Raw genomic sequence first — 26,690 nt, 5'->3', positions numbered from 1 at the left:
ATTTCTTAGCTGATTGACTCCATTTGAGGGATGAGAAAATCGTTTGATTTTTTTTTTTTTTTTTCTCCAAGCTATTCCAATTCAGATAATTGCATTAATGTGAATTGTATAACTCTCTGAGCTATAGGTTAGAAGTGGTACTCATGCCATTGTAAAATGTTTATATAGTCATTTTTGAAATCTGAAATTTTAATAGAGGAGGAGATCCGTTTAGCAGTTTAACCATGATGCAACTTTTTTTTTCGTGTTCACTCTGTATACACTCTTTCTCCCCTTGCTCTTGCTGCAGGTGTACTTTTTGCTCAAGCTACGGGTCTAACCTCATCAGGAGCATCTAACAAAAATCCAGGAGGCCGCAGCAGTTCCCAGACGTTTCCACAGACACCTACCTCATCCACCTCCACCAATCCATCACCTTAAACACCTCACACCCTTCCTGTCTCAAAGCTAGCTAAAGCCAAAAATCAACCTCATTTTCTAAAGCCTATGCCAAAAAAAGCATGATGCAGGAATAACAAATTCTCAGACCATTTAACATACACTATCTCAGGTTCTCTTTCTTGTCACTCTTTTGTTCAGTAGCCAAGATGAACTAAAAGAAGAAAATACCAACAAAAGAGTTTATTGTAAAGATAAACTTATATAATATATGCAAAATCTGTGAATAATTTATTTCTTTTCTGGGTACACATTGCTTGGAATTAGCAGACTAGAAACGGTAGCACACTGTTTACACACCTGCTGGCTGACGAAGCTTCTCGTTAACAGGAGAAACAAACATTTTCATAATACAGTTATTTTCATTAGTGTTCTGAAACTTATAAAATGTAAATAAGGTTCTAAACTCTACATGTATATCTAGAGTGCCTTGTGGAACATCTTTTCAACAGTTTTGGCATTTACCACAGCAGACTCATCTAAACTCTTCCCAACAGGAACGTGTAAGATTTTGTGCTTGGTTTCTGACACAGTGGGCTGAGTGCCTGGTCGCTTGGCGTTTTGGAAAGCTCATTGGAGAACAGTTTGTAGTTACTAGTGAAATGCCAATCATTTATTTTGGTTGCAAGTTCTGGAGTCTAATATGGTAAAAGTCTTGCTTATGTGTGAGTGAGGAATGTTAGTGCTGCATTATCACCAAACGTGGATATATTTTTCCAAGACAGGGTATACATGCCTCTGTGTGTGTGTGTGTGTGTGTTTTTATATATATATATATATATATATATATATATATATATATATATATATATATATATATATGTGTGTGTGTGTGTGTGTGTGTGTGTGTGTGTGTGTGTGTGTGTGTGTGTGTGTGTGTGTATAATTTTATATATGTATATATGTATGTGTGTATATATATGTGTGTGTGTGTGTGTGTATATATATATATATATATATATATATATATACACATACATACATACATACATATATACATATATAAAATTATATATATATATCTCCATCATCGTTGCCCTATATATATATATATCTTGCTGAGATGAGGTTTGGTGAGGTTTCAAGATTGCAATTGAACGCCCTTTTTTACCAGACAAATTGGAAAGTAAACATTCAGCCAAACAGGTTTATTAATTGATGCAGCGGCAGACAAGCTTAAGCAAAGGACCTTTTTGAGACTGAACAAAATCAAGCAGCGTTTTCTGTTTTCTACACCTGTGTGGTAAATATAGGTCCTTGGCTTGAGGAAGTTCATCTGCTATTAAGTTGTTAGATAAAATTCAGGAAACATCTGTGCACCAGGAATAACAGCCTTTGGTGGCATCAACTTTAGAATTTTTCACCTAAGACTGATAGAAGTAAAAGATTTGAAGCAAAACCAAATACAATAGTCATGTTCTATAACAATGTGTGTTACATCATGGAGTTACTTTTAAAAAGGAACCAGATACTTTTAAATAGACATATAAGGCTGTGTGCTGGAGCATGTTTCAGTGGGCTTGTGTAATCTTTTCCATTAACTCTGTCATATAAATTTCATGGAGCTAGCATTGGAGTTTTTTGTTTAATTCATAAAGACAGGTTTATGGCCTAAACTTTGATCAAGACTAATCTTCTCATCATACTGAATAGTCCTGTGAAGTGGGTTGAAAGACTGAGTGAGTTAAATGGATTAACTTTTTTCAGATTTTATGGGTGTTTTTGGATTATGGTAAATTTGGGCAGCCCCAGTGTTTGCTCTTAACCTACTGATTGGAGTGGTACATCAGTAAAAGGGACTGTTGTTAGAAAAAATGCTATCCATTTTCGTTTAGGATTATGCATTACTCTGATTAACATGTTTGTCATGTTTTTGTCACGAGGCTATTCATCATTGTATGTTGTTTTTTCATATTGTTGCAGGAGTTCCAATTTAAGTGTTGGTTGCTAATTTCACCATCATTCTCCATCAGTATCGAGAGACAAAATCTTTAAAATTTTCGCTTTCAATTAGTGTGGTTAGCTCACCACCATGGTGAACAGTTTCTTAAAGCAGGCTAGCCCTTTAGATATTAGGACACAGTGAAGCAGAGAAATGCTAGAAAAGTTGATGGGGGGAAGTGGCGTATTGTGCATAGCCAAAAAGTCAAAACAGGCATTTCTGGAGTGTAATTTATGTCCTCAACATGTTGGCAGTGTTTTTCCTCTCAGACCCCTGCTGATGAAGGCTGTTGGCACTATTAAGATTTTGCTTTCTAATGGGATTTGGCTTAATGATTACTATTAGAGACTACTAGTGTCTTGTAGCACACATTTAGATCTCATTAGGAAACCATCAGATGTTTTTGGAATTAGTCCCAGGACGCCTGGTGTCAATTAGAAACCTTTAAACTGTGATATCAGCCCATTAGGTAAAAACACAGAATATCATATTTTCAGTGGTTTTGGTGATGATTTTTTTTCAGCAGGGACACGCCTTCAAATGCATCAAATATTGACTCCATGCTTTTGTGCACAAGTTTAGCTTGTAAGATACTTCAGCTTTCGTGCAGGCAGGAGTGTCTCTGTTTGGAAGAAAATTCTTGTACAACGTATCCGACAAATCTCAGGGAAGAATTTAGTGCTTTAATGATTATCAGGAAATAACAAAATACTTCATAGGTTTCTAGACACGTTGCTGTTAGAACACTCTCTACCTCAGACATGCAATCTTATTCAGTCGCAGCAACCATCATATCAATCACCATAATTCAAACCAATGTACAACTTCTTATTGTACAGCAGTTTATTCCAATCATTTTTCATTTCATTTTCAGAGCGGACGCAATCTCACCCACCTCAGTATGTACCACCTGTGCCATTTGTAGAGCGCCGTGTAGTTTATGGCTTGAAAAGGCTTTATAAGGCTTCATGAACATGTGGTGTATGTCTGATTTTGTCATATTCTTAAATGTAAAATGTTCATTTGTTTGTCGAAGTGAAGTGATGCCTGTCTGCTTTCAGATTTGTGGCATTGCAAACTTTTATCTTAACCTTAATCCAAACTTCGAAAATAACACTTGATTTTGAGATGGCAGTAAACAGATCATTTGCTGCACTCTAGTGGATGGAGTGTAACATTGACCTCAATGGCAATTGAATTTACACAACTTTCTTACTTAAAAATTCTTCTTACCCATGTCTTGTTTCATTTTCGTGGGCAGATGGGATTTCTGGAGGGACGCACGTGATCTCCTTTGTATTTTGAGCCTTAAAAAATTTAAATACGCAGTGCCCTCTAAATATATTGAAGCACAAAAGTCAAATTCTTACTCAGCTGGTTAGGTCTGAAAACAAAAGGTGTTCAGTTTTAATTTAATTTTACTCTTATGACTATATACAATCATCTAAATGGAATTTGCATTAATGGCTATGCTGAAAATTGCCTGGAAATAAAAGACCATGTTCTTTAGTTTTACATCAGACATTTGTTTTTTTTTTTTGTTGTTGTTTTTTTTTTTTTTTTAATCTCTAAATCGATGGAGAATATAGAAAAGAAATGACCATTTTGACCTCACTGCTTCAGTCACTTTGGAGGACACTGTATATGTATATTGCAAAGACAACCAGAACTGCTTTGTGGAATCATACAAATGTGCTCACACTTATTATAGGATGCCTTATGCTTTGACAATTTTGTTGGCTTTTCTTTCCCTAATATTTGATGTTACACTAAGACTGACGTTTTTTTTTTTTTGGGGGGGGAGGCTAGAAAGCTGTTGTAGGTTCTTAATTGTAGTTATAGATTGTTGCCGTCATGAGAAGGCCTTTCTCTAAAATACAGCAGTTCTTCCGATATGAAAAGTATATCATTTAAAATTGTTCTGGCTTAGTGATTACAAAATCATTTTCTTTCTTTTTTTTTTTAAGTTCCAAGAGCTGTGAAATGTCCAAAGGGCATAATGTGGTGCGTCGGTTTTCAAATTGGCCATGTGGAAGATCAAATGAATTAATATATTTTCTGTGAGGTTTTCTCGTAGCAGCGACTACATGTTGTGATGTCATAACATGATTAGGAGGAATGCTGGGCCTGTGTGCCAGCTTTGGTTGGGTTAACTAGCCTATTTTCATACACATGGAAATAGTTGGGTTTTTAAACAAGGCATTTTGTCGTCTTCTCAGGAAATACACTTCTACCTCCAGATGTATGGATATGTTCATTTTAGGACTATGGTCATAACTTGGTGAATTTAGTACACAGAAATGAATTGTACCTTTGTAATGGTGTTACAGAATGTCTCGTATCATTGTGTGTGTGAGTTTGTGAGTCTGGATACTTTTTCTTAGTCTTTTTTATTTTTTTTTTTTAGGGTTTTTTTTTTTTTTTTTTTTTTTTACACAACCTTAATGATAAAACCTTAATATTCCACTTATGGGAGTTGCTCGGAGCTCGAGAAGCAGGAGTATGGGCAATGTTGTACCACTGTTTTGAACAGGGATCACCTGTAAGTTAATAATTTAAATCTGTCTTTGTGTTCTTTGAAAATGTTTGACTTCTTCGGTATCTTAAGGGATTGTAACCGCCTCCTGACAGCTCTGCATTGTTCTCTAAGGGGTGAAAAAGAAAAATACAGTCCTTACTTATTTAATCAAAATGCGTTTGTGTGAATAATTAACTTTATTTGAGAAATGATATATCAAATATATTTTTTTTTCAACAAATGTCTACAGAAGTGCAGTTATTTCCTTAAAAGTTGGGATTTATAAGTACTCATATTTTTAGATTATAATAGGACCTTTATTTTATGAGAATATTCTCTCGTATACAGAATGTGACACAGTGACGTCATACTGCTCAACATAACCTCTCACTCATACGAAAACTATTTCACATTTTTACAGGATTATTTCTAACAGTGATGTCTGCTATGTGTTGGTATGCAATGTAATAATTACATGCAGCTTCTGTTTAAAAGGTGCATGTTTTTTTTTCTTTTCTTTTCTATTGGTGATCAGTCTGGTCCACACTAGGCCTCACAGTTTTATGATAGATCATATAATATTTTTTTTTTTTGCTTTGAGAAGTTTACATTTTATATCTGTCACCAGTTTTTAATGTTATGCTAATGATCATAACTTCAGCGGTTGAATTGTAACTAAACATTGATATATAATATAATAAAATGCAGGCCTGATGTGATCATGCTGCTTGTAGCTATTTAATATATTTAAAGAAAAAGAATTACACTTTGAAGACTGGGCCCAGAATGTGACCTATTAGCAAAAATGAACGCTAGACTAAGCCACATACTGTTTACAAAGGCTAAATCATTCTCAATGTTAGTCAGTCATTATCCTCATTATATATTATTCTCATAGATGTCAGAACACCGCTGTCAGAATTTGATTGCATTTCACCAGCATTAGTGAGGTCATGTACTGATATTGGGTGATCAGTTCTGGATCACGCCTCCCAAATGCATTGGATGGTTCCGTCACTCTAGAGAACTCACTCACAGCAGTGTTACAGTATCTTTAAAACATGTTTATTGAGTGCTGTACCAATTATAGTCCACAAATTACCAATGTAATACCATCCCAGTGGTCCTGCGGTGGTCAATAACAGAGAAAGTGGGCTAACGAATGTAAAAAATCTGAAGGACTACAAGCTTTAACTGTAAAACAAAAAAAAACAACAAGTGTACTTAATAATACAGACAAGTGCGTGGTAGGTGCACTTAATAAATCTTGCACATCTATCTTTAGAACGTGTTAGAAACGTGGGCGGCTTTATAAACAGCGTAATAAGCTATTTGTAACGCAGTTTCCTGCTGTTTCAATAAGATTGTCTCTGGCTTAGCAATGTGTATTTATTGGACTTACCAACGTGATTCCTGCCTCACGTTGCTACTGTTGCATTCGAGGCCCCGCCCACTGAACGAACCCTTTGCCATGATTGGCTGACAGCCTGTAGCAACGCTACCGGCATATTTAAATAATTAAAAGATCCGGTCGAGCAGAAACTGGCTGGGCCTGCAGTAATAACAACGCTGCCATCTGGGAGGGCAGCAAGAGTTTAGAAGACTTTGTTCGCTTCAGTCCTACACTCTCATTATTAGGCAGGACCATAAGCTGGGTAAATATGAAACTTCGGTCGAGAATTGTTTCTGTTGATAGCCCGTCGCCTCAACTCAGCTCGCCGAGGACTCCTTGTCGTCGTCGACCGGATTTGTCCAGAGTTCCGCGGATAGAGCGGAGCCGCTCTCGGGTGAGTCCAGACCGAAAAAAATCACAAACGGAGGTTAAAAGTTCTCATTTAACTGTAGTCTCAAGTGTATAGAATACAATCCGTGCATATATAAAATTTGCTTATTATCTGGCTTATAGGAATGGTTTGGTAGCCTGTCGTTGCTAAATTTGTTAAGCTAGTTAGCTAACTAACTAACGTTATATAGTAACATTCGCCGTCGCAGCTGACGTTAGCAAACCCGCAACTAGCTAGCTGTCTAGATCGTTATCAGGTTATGTAAACGTGTGTAACTAGTACGCTGTATTTTCATTTTTCATGGTTGGATTAGTGGAGCTACGTTAGGCCTTTACCCAGATTTGTTAGCTGGCTGGCTAACGGCTAAGTTTTGTTCTGGAGAGAGGTGGCGCTGTTTTTTGTTTTCATGAGGAAATTCTAAACTGTAGGTTAAGTTAACTAAGCTAGCTACAAAGCGCGGTCCTCCGGGAATATGAAATAAAAACATGGGTAACCAGGGACGGGCACAGTTGACTAAGTTGAAGCTTCTTATCGCAGCTTTTTGTTTGAAATTTCCTGTTCCACCTTAAATGGTGCCGCCCCAGAATGCAACCGCCGCGCCATTTAAGGTGGAACGATACAGCGCAGATGCTCTCACCGACATAACAATGAAGTAAACACGGTAAAGCAAGGAACTGAAGTTTAATGGCTGAAAACGTTTCCTAATTGCCCCATCAGATACACTTGAGTAAATATAAAACGTATAAATCCATCAAAACATCTCAAATGCCTATAACTGAGTATATGTAGCTGGTTACTACCAGTCTCTGTTCTCATGGAACATGGTCGCTGCAGGACGACTCAAAATACATATATCGGTATTTCCTATCCCGTATTCGTGAAAGGGCCGTTATTATTCGTGTTGTACATGGTCAAGGGAAGTATCCATAGCCTTGGTCCAGTAGGTGTTTTACTTTACCCTTCTTTATGGAGGTGGCATGTTTAACAGCTCCACTTTGTCTTTCTCCCTTGTTTCTGTGGATGAAATGTAGGATGTGCAAGAGGTTTTGCAGGACTGCTCCAATTTGTACTGCAATGCTGTCCCAACTGCAGGAAAGCGCCCACGTCTGAAACGTGGAAGGAAAAGGGCTCTACCAGTCGAGGAGTCTAAAGGTACCATTCATTTTGAATAAGTGAATTGAATTGTTTTTTGTTTGTGAACTAAAGCTGAGGAGAATTGACTTGAGTTGTGCTTCCGAATAAGCAGAATCTGATTTCAAGACGCCGGTGCGCCATCGCCGAGAGAGGCACCCGTCATCAGTCAACCCTGCTGCACGCAGCCTGTACTCTCCTGTAGTCCGTTTCCTCACTCCCACCAAAGACAGTAAGTAGCCAGAATTGTGGAATTGTGTAGAAGTCAGTGTTGCAACATCAGCTCTGAAAGAGTAAATTACATGAATCTGTGTGGACATAACTGCTGTGTAATCCTAAATATATACATAATCAACGTAGAATTAAGTATATAAATATGTATATGTATAATATAAGTATATAATTCTAATAAGGATGCCCAAAGATATCGGGCATATCAATATTGGCAGATAATTGCTTTAAAATTGTCTACGTTGGACAGATGCTTACATTTGCTTAATATTTCAAATCTATGCTTGATGTCATTTGTTATAGTCCAGGTGAAAACATCAGTCTGAATTAAAAAAAACTTTTCTCCCAATACAAAGACACTGAAGGAAAAACGGGTTTGTTAATTACAGAGCAAAAAGGTGAACCCGTTGAACTGAATGTACTTTGTTGGATGCCTGTATAACTGAAAAATAGGATGTTTAAGAATGTATTTTTGCTGCATTTATAGCATACAGGAATGTGTTATTTTTCTCTGTAATGTTGAATTAATTTGAGTCATTTCTGGTTTCTTAATTTGATTGATGTTTATGTATAGCCATCAGCAGACACCTAACATGCTAGATAAAACCATCAGCCCACAACATCCCTGATTTCTAATCAAGTTACTGTTCACTAAGCAACAGCTAGAAGTGCCTCACTCATTTTTGAAATTAGTTAATGTAATCTGTTTGCTAGTGAAGTTTATACTACTGTATCTGTAACTGGACCATTACTTGGGCAACATTTTAGGCTGAGAATAATAATTGTTCTTTGATTAATCAGCAGTAAACTGCAGAATATCAAAAGCAGGACTCCACAATGTACTGTTTATTAAGCAGTATCATAATATTGGCCTGTGCGGTATTGATACTGTGGAAGGCTGTAATGTGCAAATGACCCTCCAAGTAAAAAAATCTTTTCTGTTTTATAGATGAGCGGTCTAACAGTGGTGCAGTGTTCAGCCCTGAACAGTGTGTGTTTGGCTACAGTTCCACCGGCCCACTTTCAGAAGACGAGGAGAATGATGAAGTATTCAGCCCGTAAGTCTGTGTAACATGGTGCATGGGGAAAGTGCATGCAATTTTCTTTTTTTATTTTATACTTGTACAGTTTATACATTTGTTTAATATCTTTGGACATAAAATGATTTAAGATTAGTATACTTATAGTGTTAATATGAAATCCCACAGATTCACGTTCATCAAAAACATTCCAAACCAGTCACAACAGTACAGGCCTGCCTCTGCTCTTCGGGACATCCCACCAAAGATAAGGAGCACACCTGCAGCCACTATGGTGCTAGATTTGGTAAGGTTTTAAAAAGTCTGTTTTTGATGCTCAAATCTTTTTCAAATAGATTATTTGTAACAGTGCTTTACTGTTTTGTTTTTGTTTTTTTTTTTTTTTCTCCTGCTTAGGATGAGACGCTTGTGTTCAGCTCACTCAATGTGATTGAAGATGCAGAGTACAAATTTAACACTTGCTTCCAAGATCAAGAGTACAAGGTTCGTGTATCTTATTTTCTATTCCACTACTTGTTTGACTAGCATGGTGCAAGAATGGTCATTTATTTTCTTTGTGTTTTCTTTTTAATTATAGGTGTATGTGGTTCTAAGGCCACATGTGAAGGAGTTTCTACAAGCTATGGCGAAACATTTTGAGGTAAAATGACTTGATTAGCTTGAGTAGAAGTAGGGAAGTTACGAGTACAAAAAAAGTAATGTTTTGCATTGCATTTTTTTAGACTCAGTTACAGGTCTAGTCATGGTGGAATAGGAAGTTGCTTGCATGTCTACTTTTATTTAGTAGAAATGTTCTTTTCTTGTGTAATGTATCCTGGAGTTAAACTAAAAGTTGACTTGTGTAATGTCAGTACCCTACACAGTACTATGTGATTATAAATGGGCGCTTGTTTTTAAACTTGCACTATATTTTATCAGGTTGTAATTCAAATTCTGTCTGTTAATCAGACAAAAGCATGTCATAAGCCAGATTTTTTCTGTCATTTGCAGATGTTTGTTTACACCTCTGCCAAAAAAGAATATGCAGAAATGATTGTGGATATACTGGACCCAAAGAAAAAACTGTTCAGGTAAGTTGCTTTATAAATTAATTTACAAAATAATAAGAATAATATATTGTGTCACAAGAAACCTAATTTTGTTTTCTGTCTTTTCTCTGGGATTCCCTTGAAGGCACCGTTTGTATCAGGACGACTGTGCTTGTGTTCTTGGACACTATGTTAAGGACTTGGGGGTGCTGGAAAGAGACCTGTCGAAGACAGTGATTCTGGACAATGCACCTCATACTTTCCCATACCATGTAAGTTTGCTTACTCTTATTTTGGCATTCATTGTTTTTTATTTTGAGTAGTTCCCATATCTTGTAATACTGAGCAACCCTGAAGGGAGATGTACTCTTACAGTTATTTATTTCCTCTGCTATAGCTGATGAACATGATTCCCATAAAGAGCTGGTCTGGAGACAAAGACGACAAGGAGCTCCAGAGGCTCATCCCTTACCTAGAAAAACTGGTCCAAGCAGTAAGTTCTCTCAGTGGCCTCTTTGCATGCAGTTGTGTGTTATCTGCTGTTAATCGTTAACAGTTATTGGCCTTTACAATACTGATATAGCCAAAGGCTGCAATATGCAAATTAGTTTTGCTGTGCTATGAGCATCTTGACCAGTCACTCTAGAAGAGTGATTGCCACATTTCTGATTCGCTACTTGCAAAATCAGTACAGTCATATGCAAAAGTTTGTGTGTCCCTGGTCAGATTACATGGCTTTTCTTATTTATTTGTTTATTTTTGTGGTAGGTGCAAATTAAGTATACATTCTTTATAGAGATTAGGCTTAAGCACAATTTAATATACTTTAATAACTGAATTTAACATGGGGTGGGGGCATTAAATGTGGCCTTGTGGTACATTTTATGTTTTGTTTTTATTTCTTCCAAACATGTTAAACATGGGCAATAAATAGATATTGGGATCCTTTATTGATCCCAGAGGGAAATTGCAGTTTTACAGAGTACTACACTAACCTTTTACGGCATAGCAGCCTATTTAAAAATGACATTTTCTGCATTTGGGGTGCATTTCAAAGTGTAGTTGAGATTGTTGAATAATTCAAGAGCAATTCAACAGATTTTTTTTCTTTGTTAAAGGACGACTTCAGGACTGTACTGAAGAGGAGGACAGACCATTTTCACCGGTTGCTCTCTGAGGATTGAAGTTCTTGTCATCTTTTATGTATATATTTTTTTTTTTCATATAAATCATGATTATAGATGTAAATAATGGTGTCAATTTTTTTTCCAATAGATGAGGATGTTTACTCCCCTTTTGCCTGAAGACTGAATTATTTTGATTGTGTCCAGTAATCTTTTGAAAAAAATAGTTTTTAACTATGCATGCTTAAAAGGGAATACTGCTGACTTTCAGTTGTTAGATATGGCCATACTATGCCTTTTAAGAGAACTTCTGCAGAAATCTTAGTCCTCTCAATAAGTAAAAACAAAAAGAGGAGTTACTTGCAGCCATTTCACCAAATCACATGACGCTACAGTGTGATGCTTAGGAAATATGCCAGACATGTTGCAGAACGTCTGATGTTTTGAGCCATATATGAAAGTTAAAAAGTTCCCCACTAACCCATTAATGTCCATATTTAAAATTTACCTTTCTGGTGGGAACATAAGCATAAGACTTTTTCTCTTTAAAATACTCAAACCATATAGCTAAGCAAGTTTTTGTCACTTATTAAACTGAATCTTTTGGTCACCTGGCCACTGATTATTTAACAAAACAAAAATCACATTCAAATGGATTCTGTTAGATGTTTTATCCAGTAAATGACTGTACATCTTTCCCACTTTAGACCATTTAGAACAAGTTGTGATATCTTTTACCTTGTGTTATTTTGGACATGAATGGGTTAAGAGAGGTTAAGACGGCTAGATCTGAAATGTAGAAGTAAAGACTCATCCAAGCCACCTTCACTGAGTCTAGTTTGGATTGTATGCTTTCGTTTGACAATACATATTAAGTTAATTGAATGCAAAATCCTTTGTCCTGCTCCATGTGTAATTTTGCTGTATTTATCTGCTTTTTACATGACACTATGTATAATACTTTGTCATATTTGTACATTATGTTCAGATACCCACTTCTAAATTGCCATCCTCAACTCTGCCACTTTCTCAAAATTTTAGAATAAAAGTAAAGTACATTTTGTGTCTGTTTGCAGGTTTAGCTGTGGGTTCAGGAGAGAAACCCAGTGTCTTGTTGCACAGCACCTCGTACATTTGGGATCCTATATTAGAGAAGGTTTAAAGAAATTTTGTAGTGAAAAATTGACTGACAGATTTCTGCAGTGGGTTGGGATGTTTTTAAGATGTTCATGCAAAATAGCCCATGCTTCTGATGAACACATTTATTTAATCTGTCGTTTGTAGTTTTGCTTTGACATGTTCAGCTGGGCAGTAGTAGAGACGTCAGGTTTTAGAGAAAGTTGTCAGCTTTCACAGTATCCATTTGAATCTCTCAGAAAATGTCATAAATCTGACAGACTTTTTCTTACTACCTTTTCTCAAGAACATATTTAAGGTAAACTTAGATGTTGGTGAACGAGGCCCATTGTTCCTAACACTGCTTTGTGTTTAATTTCGTTATTTTTGTGTTAGCATCCTAGTCACACTTATGACTTTAAAGGGCCCATGTTTAAAATAAAATGTTTACCCCTTTTTGAAGTAAAGGTTTGATGTAGTATGCAGACTCTGAGCACACTGTTCACTTCCTAGTCTGTGCAGCTCATATATAGAAACTAAGCTGCAAAAACGTTGTGAATGAATTTTTGTGATGTCACAAGGTCTGTCTATTCACACTAGTGTTGCACAAAAGTGCATTTCAGCTCGGACTGCTTTTCGTCAATCAAAGCCATTTAGAAGTTACTTTCTATATCCGTCTTACAGGTGCAGTTACCAAAACAAGCAGTTTAATTCTATGTGAGAAAAAGGCTGGAAAATGGGCGTGTAGAAATAAATTATGGCTGTTTTTAAACTATAAAACCATGCAAAGTGGAATTCAGGAGAAAACAGTAAACTATATATGAAAATGTACAATATGGGCTCGTCAAAGCTTCAGCTTTTTGATTTGGCACAAATCAGTCTCAAAACAGAATAATATGCTGATACATGCTAGATGTACTAAGACATCCCTCTGCTGTTATATTTCTACAGGGAATGCAGAATAAAAAAACCCATCGAATTATTTTCTTACATCTAGCATCAGCGTGGACTCTTGCCTGTTTATATTCTTTTAATATTGCACTTCTACTCAAGTTGTTGTTTCCTTAAAAACGTACGTAAAAATACTTTCACTTTTACTCACTTTAACGAAGAAACAGTAGTTCAGTACTGTTTAAGGCTTAAGCTACGGACTGTGGTTAACAATAACAACAATAATAATAATGGTACAAATGAATGATAATTCCTCGCAATGATTTTCCTTTCCCTTTCGAATGAGGGAATGCGAAACTTTTGTGAGGGAGTAGGGAAGGGTCTTTTCCCCACTTTGTCTGATAATAATCTTTCCACTTCAGCCGATCTCCCTCCGTGTTCAGGCGACGTCGTTTTCACCTGAAAATAAATCCTGAACCTCGAATGGCTCCCTACTCCCTATATAGTGCACTATGTGAGATATGTGCTCTGTGCTCTGTACGTCCAGTAGGGATTTGTGCAGACGTGGCTGAATTCCAAATGGCTATTTGTTGCATAAACATAGTCCGGGGGGTGGGGGGTCAACAGCCTTCATTTTCAGACTAACGTAGTGCCCTAGCTACGTAGGGAGTAGGGAGCCATTTGAGATTCAGCCATAATCCGTGTAAGAGGATGAAGAACTACTGCGCCGGATGTTTCGTTATGCAGCCATGGCGGCCCTGGTTGGTGAGTGTCGTCAGAGAGAAATAAGTGGTGTTTTTAAATCTCAGAAATGTAGCTGCACGATTTGTAACGCAATACGGTTAAGAATCAAGTTTGTTATGTACCAGTTTATCAAGCGCTGGCCTCATTTCGGCTCAGCGGGCTGTGTTATCGGAGATTTTGTCCCATGACCTTGTTAGCCGACTAACGGCTAGCAGAGTTACAGAGACGGCTGTAGGAGGAACAGCCGAGCTGGGCGCTTCACTAAATCACCGTTCACACAAACACAGTTTTCTGTCTGTGGGATTTATGTGGGATTAGTATTTCACGCTGCAATCACGCTAAAATATTACTGTTTAACTGCGTTATCGCTTGTGCGAACATTAAGCTAGTTTGGTATCATAAACAAGTGCAGGATATGAGGCGATCATTTTGTTAGCTTGTTCACAAAGTAAATGTAACGGCAGAAAGGCAGGATTATTTAAGGGCGTATGAGCTAGTGGGGTGTCTTTAAATGCTCATACATGCATAAGCACAATGAATGTAATCAGCCTGAGTCGGTTGTGTAAACAGCTTTTCTTCTAATCACAAGTAACGAGTTGGGCTGTTACAGTATAACAGAACATTGTTAGACTGTTAGTAGCACGAATCACACAGAAACCTCTCAAGGCTTCAGCTGTTGGTAAAGGCACATTTGTAGTGTTCCATGATTTAATGATTATGATGATGATGAACTTTCTTACCCAGACAATGCAGCTCAAAATGCTTCAAAGTATGTTTAGATAATGCAGATAATGTAAATTTAAACAATGCAAAGAAAACAATGTATGGCTAAACAGTGCATGAAATTTAAACAGTGTTATTGCAGAAGGAGCATTAAATCAAAAAGAAAGGTTAAGTGTAAATTGATCACTGTTGTCATTGATATGTAGCCAATTTTGTTGCAGAAAAATGTGTAATGCTTCTGTACTGTTAGTCATAAAACATGAAGAAATGTTGTGTCCAGTAAGATGAACGGCCTGTAGATGCTTATCTCAATACCCGAAACAGCTGTAGAACAAGAAGAATAAAATTATAGTAAAATTAATATCCTGAATCTGCGATACATCATGACTGATGGCTGTCGGAAAAACCTTTTATCTTTAATAAAGTAACTTTCAGTTTAAATGTAAATTAATGCCACAAGATTTTATTCAGAATCATTTTTGGACCCTTTCTATTGGTCAGTTTGTCATTAAATGAATGGAGATATATGGTTTTGTTGGTGCCTGGCCAACATTAGTTGGTAAAGAGTTCCCCTGTGTGCATAATCCCACACGGCTGCTTCAGTAGTATTTTTTGTGTTTCGTCCTTTATTCACTTAATGTGCACTTGCTGTCCATCCCTTGTCTGTTGGTAACTGTCATGTTGTCCTCTCTCAGCTCCTCGCCTTGCCACACTCGGCTGCTATTCAGTAAGGTAAGATTTAGCGGGTGACTGTACCAGGTAAAGTGTTATGAAAGTGCTTACAGAGAGAACTCTTTTTGATGTTTAAATGAAAGCTGCTATTCAGATTTTAATAAAACAGCGTCTTTGTTTCAGACCAATTTCATCATTTGCTGCTCAGAACAAAGTTGTATTCAAGAACAAGAAGGATGAAGATGCTAAAAGGTATGAATAAATTATAATCTTGTGCATGTATTTAGTCACTTCAAAGAGGGCTGCTCTGTATAGTTAAATTTGCATTAAATGAAATATTTTGTTGCTATTGAACTTATGACCTGACAAATTTCAGTGGAACAAATGAGACTTATTGCAAAATATTATTTAAAAAGGCCTTAAATGCTTTAAAAAAGTAGGCTCACTGTGAGTAGACTACGCTGCTTTTGAGGTCTGTGCTGGACTGATATTTCTTTGGCTTATTTTTTATTATTATTTTTAGTCCCACCCCTGCAAGAGTTCATCCTGCTCCCGGACACTCCTGCAGAAAATCTGCACAGTTTGTCCCGTTATTGCTTACCACCTAAACTTTTTTTTTCCTGAACCTGCCCACAGTCCTGTATAGCTGGTTTCCATTTGTGTTAGGTATTAATTAAAATGACTGCCACATGTCAGACTTGCCTGTAGTCAGGTTTGTTGTCTTCTATTTACCTTTTATAAAAAGTACTTTTTTCACAGATTTGGCCATCTGACTGTCTGAAGGCTCCGCTGTTTCTGTAGCTTGCAAGAAAACAAAAGGCAGATTAGTGTGACTGGTTGCTTCACAGCTAATTACAATGAGTTTATTAAATTTCGGTATTTTGCTGTTAAACTTTGCATTTACGCTAATCATTGAGTGAGCAGCATTTCATTTAGGCTATTCATTCATTCAATGGATTTCTCTTCATGAATGTGTTGTAATGCTCCTGTCCAAACTGTGCTGGATTACCACCTGCTCCCATGCACCACACTAAACAGTTAGTCCTGCGCCACAAGATTTTGTAACGCAGACCTATACTTTACACCCTTTAGAGGTGCTTGCTTCAGGAGTCTGGTCAGCTGTAATAACAACTGTTTATCCTGTCTGTTCCAGCCTGGTTCCATTCAGAGGGAAAACCACTGCTGTGGCAGCCAAGCCAGCCTCAGCGGTCAGCAGCAAGGGTGAATATGTCATCACTAAGCTTGATGACCTGGTGAACTGGGCACGCAGAGTATGTACTGTGTTTTTTCACTGCTGATGTTGGCCCTGCCGTGCTGGTGTTTTAGGCAAACTAACTAAACTTTATGAATGTGTTTCTGTCACATCTTAGAGCTCCTTGTGGCCCATGACGTTTGGCCTGGCGTGTTGTGCTGTGGAAATGATGCACATGGCTGCACCTCGCTATGACATGGACCGTTTTGGTGTTGTGTTCAGAGCAAGTCCTAGACAGGCTGACGTGATGATCGTTGCTGGAACACTGACGAATAAAATGGCTCCTGCTCTGCGGAAGGTACAGCACTGGTGGTGGTGTTATGGAAGATAACGCCTCACAGTTATGGTAGCAAAGTATAACTATACTTCAGTGCCTTATATAGTACACAATGACATTGTGTGGCTGTAGTGGGATATTTTGAGATGAATTGTGCCAGTAACGTCTTTCTGCTGTGCTAGGTGTATGATCAGATGCCTGAGCCAAGATATGTCATTTCTATGGGAAGGTAAGGAAAACTTGTTTATTATCGATGCACTGATATGGGATTCCTGGCTCCTGATGCCAATAAATACTAGCTTTCATGTACATAACTGACAATGTTGACTCGGATACGTAAACATTTATAAAATATAGAAAATGAGAATACTTCTATCTAGAATATTATAGTATGATAGCATAGTAGTATCAGTACCAAAACACTGTCTGGAATGGCAAATATTATGCACACAACATTGACTTTTTGTTGTCTTATAATCACATACTGTACATTTCATTCACATGATTATAAAGTCTGTCATGGGTTAGATTCTCAAATCATACAGATTTCGTCAGAATGTACATTTTGACACAAAGTTTACTGTTGCAAAAATAAATGATCTCCAAATCTTGATCATGATGCCTATAAAAACAATGACTAGAAGTCTTACTTTCTTTCTGCAAATAAATCATTACCTCTTTGTTGGGGATCATTGTTTAGCGCTCTTGGCTTGTTTGTCATTGTCTGTCTCAGTAAATGCTTTCAGAAGTTCTTTCACACTCAAAATTTCGCACTCAAAGAGCCTAATGCAGATTACGCTTCTAAGGTTACGTTTACACAGCAGGTAAAAGTAGCCCAAATCTGAGTTTTTTCCTCATATGTGACACACGTGTCATCTGCGTGGCAGTGTGAACAACACATTGAATCTTACATTTTCAATTCCAATTTGTGACGCTTTCATATGTGGTACTGAAATCGGATCTGTAGCCGTTCTGCGGCAATGCGACTCTGTCTGAACAGCCTGATCGGAAATCTGTGCGTCTTTTATGTCAGTCCAACTCGCATTCGTCATAATTTCGCGCTGCTGAGGCTCATAAACACTTAGGCTGATGTTTCTGTACCAAAAAAAATAGAGAAGACTCATCGCAGCCGCTCCGTGTTCGAAGAGGTTTCGAACGAGCCGGCCGAACACGGCCGGAAGAGACAGAGGCTGCAGCGTCAGAGAACAGTTTAAACAATCCGTAGACCCGAACCAAAGAAGTAGCCATGGCTGAATACCAGGTCCTTTTTATGGCGACCTCAAACACTAGTGAGTGATGAGCTCAGCTGTCAACAACTGGAGATTCATAATCACTCCTGTGATGCTGGCGAAGACAAAACCAGGAGCGACTAGTTGTCATGATTGTTTACCTCTGGACGAGCCACATGAAGCTCTGTTCTTTTGCTCATGTGGGTCAGTTTAGGAGCTGATCTGTTCAGACTGATGTCGCGTACAGATCACATTTAAAAGATAATGTGAACAGCCAAAACAAAAAAAACTCTGATTTGGTGAGAAAATCAGATTTTGGCCACTTTTACCTGATGTGTAAACATCAGTCTGGCAGGTATTTGGGTAAACCATAAACACTGGCAAGTGATTGTCACATTTGAGCCATACTTAGACCTACTAATCACACTATCTGTAAGTGCTTGGAATTCCCTTTCATTTGCTTTATTGTACAGGTTAATGAAATAATGTCATCATAAATGTGGGGTTTTTTTTGTTTTGTAGTTGTGCTAATGGTGGAGGCTACTATCACTACTCCTACTCAGTGGTCAGAGGCTGTGACAGAATCGTCCCTGTGGACATTTATGTTCCAGGTATGTATCATGTAAATGTTGTTCTTTTGAACCTACTGTATCACTGTAATGTGCTCTTTTGCTGGCAAAAACAAATATATTTGCTGGAGAAAAATTCAACCTGCAGCTAAATGAGACTTCTTTTTCTTGATCATCTTTCTCTGAAGGCTGCCCACCCACTGCGGAGGCTCTGCTTTATGGAACACTGCAGTTACAGAGGAAAATTAAGCGGGAAAAGAAAATGCGAATTTGGTATCGGAAGTGAGGTGTGTCTGGTTGTTGGTATCACAAGTGATGCGTGTCAGGCTGTTGTAAATGTTTTATTTAACGGTGGTCATTTGTTGTACTTGGAAGATCTTCTCAGGAGTTGCTCTGGATTGAGCTCTATCTCCTCCTCTTCGTAGTTACAATAAAAGACTATGCATTGTATCGGACATCTGTTGATTTTCTGTTGGATGCTTTTCTTTCAGTTCGTTTTTCTGCTATGAGACAACATAGAAATGATAGAATGTTTGACCCAGTTTTAGGTGAGACAAACTGTGCCCAGATTTAGAATTCCTGGTTTTCTCCCAGTGGAATTTAACATAGGCTTTCCTATTCCTATTTTGCACCACCAGTTGGGAAGGTCAAAGGAAGCACTTTTTTTTTTCTCAAAATAATTAATTTTGTTGCTCAAAACACTGGTGAATACTAAAAAAACTACCAGCTGTGTTACAATGGCGGCCACAGCTGGCTATGAGGGCCCATGAGAAAATACTTCAAGCGCAATGACATTTCATGTTGGAATGTGAAGGTCAGATACATTTCTAAAGCAGTTATAAGAAGTGTTACAGTAAAATGCTTGCATAAGCTTAGCTATGTTTTAAAAGCATATTTATGTAGGATTTTTGGGGTCATATTTAAGGTCATTAAGTTATAATTTTAAATAAACAATTTGGGGTGCCCATATGTTTCTCTTGGGGAGCATAAAAAGCAATGTTTGTGGTGGGCCAAGAGCCAAAACCACACAAGACAATACAGTATAGAAGGTAGGCACATTTCAAAGAGTTTTTAAAGACTAATTTTTTCATAACATCACACTTTTCTTACCAAAATTCTTAAATACAACTTTAAAATGAATAATGTAATAACATGCTATAAAAATGTTTCTTTCAGGCCAAAATCAAAACCAACTTTGGTCAGCCCTGCTGTAGATGCACTGTAGGCTATTTGTCAGATTCATAAAAATGTACTGAGTGTTTGTGTGTAGTTACCATGAGCGCACTAACCAGGCCAAAAAACATAGCTGTCAGTGTTCCAAGTACAGCTGTTATCAACAGTGGCCAGTGCTGGAGCAAAAGGAAAAAATGAATAAGTAATGCATTTCCTTCTTAGTTCATTTTTGTACTAGATTTTTGGTGATCCATTAGGTTTTAAAGTAAGACTTGGTCATAAAAAAGTGATTTCATTCTTTCTTTGTCAGCCAGAGATAAAAAAAATACTCCCTAGTAACTAGGTCTGCACAACATGTGCTCTTTGATCATTTTTGATCTTGACCTTCACAGGATTTGCCATGGTGCATGTTGAGGGTTGTTTTCAGTGCATTGGAAGGTATTTTGCTGGATTTGAATTCAGCACATTTTAGCTGGTTTTCTTGTTGAAATACTTACAAGACCTGGTACTTAACTGATGAATTGGATCAGGTGTTTTGAGCAGGAAAATTACTGAACTGGTGGACACCGCCTTTCCATTGCTAGAATGATATCCCCATATCGGAATAGATGATCTGGGTAGATTTTTGTTTTTCAGTACAGCAGTCTTTCTTGAATAAATCCAATATATCACAGTGTAACTTCTCATTATCTTTCGTCCGTAATAATATCCTTCATTTGTTTGGGTTTCTCAGGCTACATGCAACTGTTAAAGTGTTGATTTTTGATATGGATCACGCTTGTCGCCTCATACCTTAGCTGGTGTAACCCTTTAATGACACAAGCACGATTACATAGTGTTGTACTCTTTATTTTGTTATACACCTTTTATGGGTTCCACCAAAATATTTGGATTATACAACAAATTATTTATATATAAAGGTTTATGTTTTTGCTATACATATATATTTTAAGTTAAAATAGATCAGATAATCAACATTTTTGACAACTGTTGAAAGACAGTAGGCACAGGAAAATGGTCAGCAAGATGGAAGCTTGGATGTGTAGCTTATTCTTTGAGGATAGTTGGTGTGATCATTTTGTTGAAGGAATAGTATTTGCATTCACTTGGTGGACTGATGTCCATCAGTGTGGTGCTAATGTTTTCCTTTTTGAAGCCAGCTTCCAGCAGCTGAGGCACCTGTGTTTCCTGGAAAAGAAGTGCCAAAAAAACTTGAAATATTACAGTTATCTCCTTCGTGTTAGATTAGCACTGGGTAGTGGGACTGCGTGATATTAAGAAAAATACTGTCTATTGTGCTATGCTGTAATATGAGATTATTATCTTTAATCTTTATCACTCACCTGGAACATTTTGTCGATGTCATTGTATTTAGTTTTGAGGAGCTCACCCCAGGATGTAAGGTTGCAGTAGGTGAGGACACCACCAGGCTTCAGCATCCTCTTCGAATGGGCCTGAAATAAGAAAAGGAAGTGATGTACATGCTATCTCCGTTGCTCTTTTTGTTTAATTTATTTTTATTGTGTCTACCTAAACACCATCAACGTACCTTAATGAAGTTAAACTGGTGAGTGTGCCATGTGTCCTCTGACAGTGGATATGTGTCGTAAAGGATTCCTGTAACAAAATGGCAAATATGCATGTTTCACCTCTACAAGAGATACAAGAAATACAAGAAATTGGAGAAAAGGCAAAAATCGTTAAGATGAGATTTATCTAACCATCAAAGTGACTGTCAGGTAGGGTGGGCACAACTTGTTCCCACAGGCCTTTGAGGGGGACAACCTGTAAAAGTGAAAGTACCACAGCTATTTACACACTAGCTAATTACACATTACTACATTGTTTATAATATATTACCAGAGTAATAAATGATTATTACAACAGGTGTTATGTACAATGTGAAGCAGAAAAAATGTGATACAATATGTAACTGATGTTCAATAAACAATATAATTTCCATGCTGGTGCAGACTCGTGAAACTGGACATGGTTTCTTTTCCCACCTGCTGTGCTGTGCTATCAAAACCAGGAAAATTGAAGAAAACTACTCACAAGAGTGGCCAGCTGCTAGCAGCCTAATACCCACACACACCACCACAAAACATTTGATTCTGGCTGTCATTTTGTCACAATTCTCTCAACACTGTGCACACAGATTCTTTATTCTCTAAACGGATGCTATCTGAGCTACTGTTACAGTTACTGACCTGTACCTGTAGCCAGCTAATTACACTAGCATCTGCATAGCCCAGCAGGGTACAGCTCAAAACACCATAGAACAATTCTTTCTGTCAACTCAATGCCAGACTGGAGTTTTTGATCTCAGATATGAGTCTTTATCTATATCTAATCGAGGCTGTACAATGGTGAGAGGGAGCTCACAGTGGCATAGCCTAGCAGGCTACAGCTTAAAACATTACAGAACAGAATTTGAATTTCGGCTTTCTGTCACTCCAACATCAATCAGCCGACTCTGCTCTTACCGATGCAAGTTTTTAATGTCAGTGTTTATAATAGCAGAGCACCAGTTAGTCAAATTGAACCTGTACTGAATTATTATCTAAACTTTCATCAGTTAAGCTTTTGATAAAGTGACGTTGGGAAATGAATTATGATAAATGTAGGATATGGGCTCTTGGGTCAATGTGCGGTCATATGTGTGTGTGTGCGTGCATATCAAGTACTTTACAACAGCTTCAAAAGTGGCTCAAGCTGATTTTTTTCTCACTTTGTGTGGCTGAACCTTGGCCCATTCCAGCAGCCTCTGGTAAACGCCGTCATTGCACTCAATAATCCAGTGTTCCTGAATAGGGAAAGATTCCACCTTGGTGGCGGCTATAGCCATTCCAAAGCCAATCTCAAGAACCCGCCCACCTAAAGGAAAGGAAAAAAAGGGGAGATGCACATCATTCATACACAGAATTACTGTAGTTTGTGCTTTTTTCATATACAGGTATTTGATTTGAATGTCTCCACAGTTTCAGCCTAGTCATGTGAGAGTGGTCACGCCTGGGAGATGGCATTTCAGAGAAGAGTAAAAATAGTAAAGGCTGAAATAGTAAACAGAGGTCCTCTACCCCACCCTTTTGGAATGAATGGGATCTGGGGGGTCCTTACTGTACACCACTACTGCCAGTAGTGCTGAACTCTAAAACTGCAGGAGAATAAACAGTTTAAACCGGTTTACATTTATGTCAAGACTGTGAATTATGCATGTCGACATCAGATGACCACAGCCTAATAGAAGTGGCTGTGCTTCACTTGTTAGAGCTGGTAGTCCCATATTAACTCAATGGGTGGGAATTTGACACCTGTGTCCACTGACCAAGGCCAACCTTTACACATGCGTGAGTCCGCTCAGGGTACACCGACGTCACGTTGATAAACTTGACCACTTTTGGGTCCATGTTTTATCCCAAGAAACACTGTAGATATTCCAGAGTGTGAGATCCGCACAATCCGTCTGCAAAGCAGCCGTTTATTTAAGAGTCTCTGATATGACGCGGGGTAATAGCGAGCACTGTTAGCCACATTAGCTCAGCGTAATGGTTGTAAACTTTCTAAAGTTGCTGACGCTTGCAGACGGTTAACTTTAGCAGTTAGCGTCGTACTCGGATTTTCCGTTCTACCTTAAGGAGTAGACGCCAGAGCGTAACTGCTGCACGTTTTAAGGTGGGACGGAAAATTCGAAAGAGAACCTGTGAATACGGTACCAACTTAAGCCGCATAAATCAGATGGTGCAGAATCCTAGCCTGCATACTCCTGTTCATGCTAGAGTATCAAATCCATGCAGTGCTTTAGCTTAAAACTTCTGCTCCATTTGTTCCCTTTTACTGTTTCTTTTTACCTTTAGATGCAGCTACAGTGGCCAGAGAGTGCATGTAGGGGGTCTCCCAGCGCTCCATAACGGGTTTCCCCAAAATCTCCAGGTGCGTGTCGGTCTCATTGTAGTCGGCGCTCGCGTCGTGCCAGCCGTCTTTGCAGTCTTCTCCTTTGGAGAAAATGGGCTGTGCGGTGGTCATGGCTGCTTTAATGCTAGAACTGGGGAGGGGACGCTGCTGTGGTGTGCCCAGGCTCAGTTTCCGAAAGAGACAGCTGCGGGTAGAAGTCGGTGTTATATATTGAAAGAAGTGCTGATTATGCAAGACGCCGCGAAATGGTCAATGTGCACTTCAGCTAGGCCTCTTTGATAAGGAGCATAGCCCTGAGGAGAGGGGGGGGTCACAGGTCTAGGGCAGCTGCAGCAACACAGTTAGTCTCAACGTGGCAGTGAGCTTTCCGTACTACGCCTTGATTTACCTTTTGTTTAACGGATTTATCATTTAATTTGTCAGTTTTTTAAGTTTAAATTTAAGTTGTCAGAACAAGAGTTCTTCTGCAGACTAGCTCTAGTGCACCCTTAGTTGCCGGTTTTTGTCGTATTCATTTGGGATGCGATACGGCGGTGTCCCGATTCACTGCATTTTTTCACGACAGCAAGTTTCAGTTTATTGCAGTTATCATTACAAAAGGACAGTAACTGAGTCTTTATTATGACACCACATGGTTCTTTACACTCTATGGTTCTACATAGAACTCTTTTCAGAAAGGTTCAGTATAGAACCATCTAAAGCACATGCTCAATTAATGTAAAGAACCCTTTAATCATGCAAAGAGTTCTTTGAGTGTTCATGAGTAGATAGAACCATTTACTTTTCTTTAAGAACCCTTGAAGAACCTTATATAAAATATAGAGCATGTTTATTCATTATAGAGAAGAGCCATTTAACCATGCAAATAATTAAAAGATTCAAAGGGTAATCAGTTGTGATTTATATATATATATATATATATATATATATATATATATATATATATATTGGTTCTGCAGGTGGGGACCACAGACCACTTCTCAGTACCTATGCTTTCTGGTTGATGTTTTGGTCACTTTTGAATGTTGGTGGTGCTTTCACACTCGTGGTATCATGAAACGGACTCTACAACCCACACAAGTGGCTCAGGTAGTGCAGCTCATCCAGGATGGCACGTGGCAAGAAGGTTTGCTGTGTCTGTCAGCGTAGTGTCCAGAGGCTGGAGGCGCTACCAGGAGACAGCCCAGTACACCAGGAGGTGGACGTGGAGGAGGCTGTAGGAGGGCAACAACCCAGCAGCAGGACCGCTACCTCCGCCTTTGTGCAAGGAGGAACAGGAGGAGCACTGCCAGAGCCCTGCAAAATGACCTCCAGCAGGCCACAAATGTGCATGTGTCTGCACAAACGGTTAGAAACCAACTCCATGAGGTTGGTATGAGGGCCTGACGTCCACAGATGGGGGTTGTGCTCACAGCCCAACAGGTGCAGGACGCTTAGCATTTGCCAGAGAACACCAGGATTGGCAAATTCGCCACTTGTGCCCTGTGCTCTTCACAGATTAAAGCAGGTTCACACTTAGCACATGTGACAGACGTGACGGAGTCTGGAGACGCCGTGGAGAGCGATCTGCTGCCTGCAACATCCTTCAGCATGACCGGTTTGGCAGTGGGTCAGTAATGGTGTGGGGTGGCATTTCTTTGGAGGACCGCACAGCCCTCCTTGTGCTCACCAGAGGTAGCCTGACTGCCATTAGGTACCGAGATGAGATCCTCAGACCCCTTGTGAGACCATATGCTGGTGCGGTTGGCCCTGGGTTCCTCCTAATGCAGGACAATGCTAGACCTCATGTGGCTGGAGTGTGTCAGCAGTTCCTGTAAGATGAAGGCATTGAAGCTTTGGACTGGCCCACCCGTTCCCCAGACCTGAATCTGATTGAGCACATCTGGGACATCATGTCTCGCTCCATCCACCAACGCCACGTTGCACCACAGACTGTCCAGGAGTTGGCGGATGCTTTAGTCCAGGTCTGGGAGGAGATCCCTCAGGAGACCATCCACCACCTCATCAGAAGCATGCCCAGGCGTTGTAGGGAGGTCATACAGGCACGTGGAGGCCACACACAATACTGAGACTCATTTTGACTTGTTTTAAGGACATTACATCAGTAAGTTGGATCAGCCTGTAGTGTGTTTTTCCACTTTAATTTTGTGTGTGACTCCAAATCCAGGCTTCCATTGGTTAATAAGTTTGATTTCCATTGATGATTTTTATGTGATTTTGTTGTCAGCACATTCAACTTTGTACAGAACAAAGTATTCAATGAGAATATTTCATTCATTCAGATCTAGGATGTGTTATTTGAGTGTTCCCTTTATTTTATTTAAAGACCACTTTAAAATTGTTCTTTACAGCACCAATAAGAGTTTCACTATTGTCTCAAGAACCTCTTTTGGGACTATATAGGACCCTGTTTGCTTAGAATAAAATTGGAGTTTTGTCTGATCCATTCAGACTTGGTTCTTAGCAACGTATAAACACTGAACAAAAGCTATAGCTTTATAAAGCCCACATCTATCTAACACTGGCCACAAGCTAACATACCAGTAACAATACTGCAATACAACATATGTATTATACCACTTATATTCAGTAGCCTAGCAGAAGTGCTCCTTCTTCAAGCTGCCATTGATCACGTTCCAGTGGTTGAAAATTGATTTTGTTCGTCTTGAGAAGTCAAAGTACACAAGTGTGAGATAAGGGATTTTGCACATGTTGGCTATGTGCTATAACATTCCATAGAATAAACTCAGTCTGTAATCCATTTGTAGAACAGGCCACATTAGAATAGATGGCACAATGAACGGCGCTTTGTTTTCATCTCTAGATATGAACACACACGTAGTGACCTTGTTTTAAAGGTTAAATCAAAGGAATGTCTTAACATGTTGCACAG

At 38.6% G+C, this 26,690-nt stretch overlaps 4 protein-coding genes across 6 annotated transcripts in view; 3 read left to right on the top strand and 1 right to left on the bottom strand.

Moving 5' to 3' along the window:
• arid3a (AT rich interactive domain 3A (BRIGHT-like)) overlaps positions 1-1,189 on the top strand; it is a 39,616-nt gene extending 38,427 nt beyond the window's left edge. The window contains exon 9 of the mRNA XM_017712019.2: positions 290-1,189. Within this exon, the coding sequence (XP_017567508.1) occupies positions 290-420 (131 nt within the window). The 3' untranslated portion in view covers positions 421-1,189. The remainder of the gene's footprint in view (positions 1-289) is intronic.
• Positions 1,190-6,414: 5,225 nt separating this feature from the next.
• Positions 6,415-12,839, top strand: ctdspl3 (CTD (carboxy-terminal domain, RNA polymerase II, polypeptide A) small phosphatase like 3). 2 transcript variants are annotated; one of them, XM_037545551.1, is made up of 11 exons: positions 6,415-6,685; positions 7,714-7,834; positions 7,926-8,045; positions 8,994-9,102; positions 9,253-9,370; positions 9,481-9,567; positions 9,662-9,724; positions 10,075-10,154; positions 10,258-10,384; positions 10,510-10,605; positions 11,231-12,839. In XM_037545551.1, exons 1-11 carry the CDS (start codon positions 6,560-6,562, stop codon positions 11,294-11,296), a joined length of 1,113 nt encoding a protein of 370 aa, XP_037401448.1. In that variant the 5' UTR covers positions 6,415-6,559; the 3' UTR covers positions 11,297-12,839. The 2 variants fall into 2 exon arrangements, with proteins under 2 accessions (XP_037401448.1, XP_017567579.1); XM_017712090.2 differs by having other exon boundaries at positions 6,416-6,685; positions 7,929-8,045.
• Positions 12,840-13,917: 1,078 nt separating this feature from the next.
• ndufs7 (NADH:ubiquinone oxidoreductase core subunit S7) lies at positions 13,918-21,856 on the top strand. Of its 2 annotated transcripts, XM_017712093.2 has the most exons (9): positions 13,918-14,008; positions 15,406-15,442; positions 15,566-15,634; positions 16,536-16,653; positions 16,753-16,932; positions 17,094-17,140; positions 18,663-18,751; positions 18,898-18,996; positions 21,258-21,856. In XM_017712093.2, the coding sequence occupies exons 1-8, from the start codon at positions 13,975-13,977 to the stop codon at positions 18,993-18,995; spliced, it is 672 nt and encodes a 223-aa protein (XP_017567582.1). In that variant the 5' UTR covers positions 13,918-13,974; the 3' UTR covers position 18,996; positions 21,258-21,856. The 2 variants fall into 2 exon arrangements, with proteins under 2 accessions (XP_017567582.1, XP_017567581.1); XM_017712092.2 differs by lacking the exon at positions 21,258-21,856 and having other exon boundaries at positions 18,898-19,164.
• gamt (guanidinoacetate N-methyltransferase) lies at positions 20,822-23,995 on the bottom strand. Its single transcript, XM_017712091.2, has 6 exons — positions 23,734-23,995; positions 22,614-22,759; positions 21,604-21,667; positions 21,432-21,499; positions 21,226-21,336; positions 20,822-21,070 (listed from the first exon to the last, which is right to left on the bottom strand). Exons 1-6 carry the CDS (start codon positions 23,906-23,908, stop codon positions 20,930-20,932), a joined length of 705 nt encoding a protein of 234 aa, XP_017567580.1. The 5' UTR covers positions 23,909-23,995; the 3' UTR covers positions 20,822-20,929.
• Between the last annotated feature and the right edge of the window lie 2,695 nt (positions 23,996-26,690).

Source organism: Pygocentrus nattereri, chromosome 15 (assembly GCF_015220715.1).
Source record: "Pygocentrus nattereri isolate fPygNat1 chromosome 15, fPygNat1.pri, whole genome shotgun sequence".
In the NCBI taxonomy this organism is placed as follows: Eukaryota; Metazoa; Chordata; class Actinopteri; order Characiformes; family Serrasalmidae; genus Pygocentrus; species Pygocentrus nattereri.
Note: the sequence above shows the minus strand (reverse complement) of the source record. Positions and strands in the feature narration are given on the sequence as shown.

What these genes read in the sequence shown, in the direction of transcription:
- ctdspl3 (XM_037545551.1), top strand. Translation starts at nt 6,560, where the DNA reads ATGAAACTTCGGTCGAGAATTGTTTCTGTTGATAGCCCGTCGCCTCAA. An exon ending in CCACTATGGTGCTAGATTTG is followed by an intron (nt 9,371 to 9,480) that starts GTAAGGTTTTAA and finishes TCTCCTGCTTAG; the next exon opens with GATGAGACGCTTGTGTTCAG. An exon ending in CCAAAGAAAAAACTGTTCAG is followed by an intron (nt 10,155 to 10,257) that starts GTAAGTTGCTTT and finishes ATTCCCTTGAAG; the next exon opens with GCACCGTTTGTATCAGGACG.
- ndufs7 (XM_017712093.2), top strand. Translation starts at nt 13,975, where the DNA reads ATGTTTCGTTATGCAGCCATGGCGGCCCTGGTTG. An exon ending in AGCCATGGCGGCCCTGGTTG is followed by an intron (nt 14,009 to 15,405) that starts GTGAGTGTCGTC and finishes GTCCTCTCTCAG; the next exon opens with CTCCTCGCCTTGCCACACTC. An exon ending in TATGTCATTTCTATGGGAAG is followed by an intron (nt 17,141 to 18,662) that starts GTAAGGAAAACT and finishes TTTGTTTTGTAG; the next exon opens with TTGTGCTAATGGTGGAGGCT.
- gamt (XM_017712091.2), bottom strand. Translation starts at nt 23,908, where the DNA reads ATGACCACCGCACAGCCCATTTTCTCCAAAGGAGAAGACTGCAAAGAC. An exon ending in ACCTGACAGTCACTTTGATG is followed by an intron (nt 21,500 to 21,603) that starts GTTAGATAAATC and finishes ATTTTGTTACAG; the next exon opens with GAATCCTTTACGACACATAT. An exon ending in ACCAGTTTAACTTCATTAAG is followed by an intron (nt 21,337 to 21,431) that starts GTACGTTGATGG and finishes TTCTTATTTCAG; the next exon opens with GCCCATTCGAAGAGGATGCT.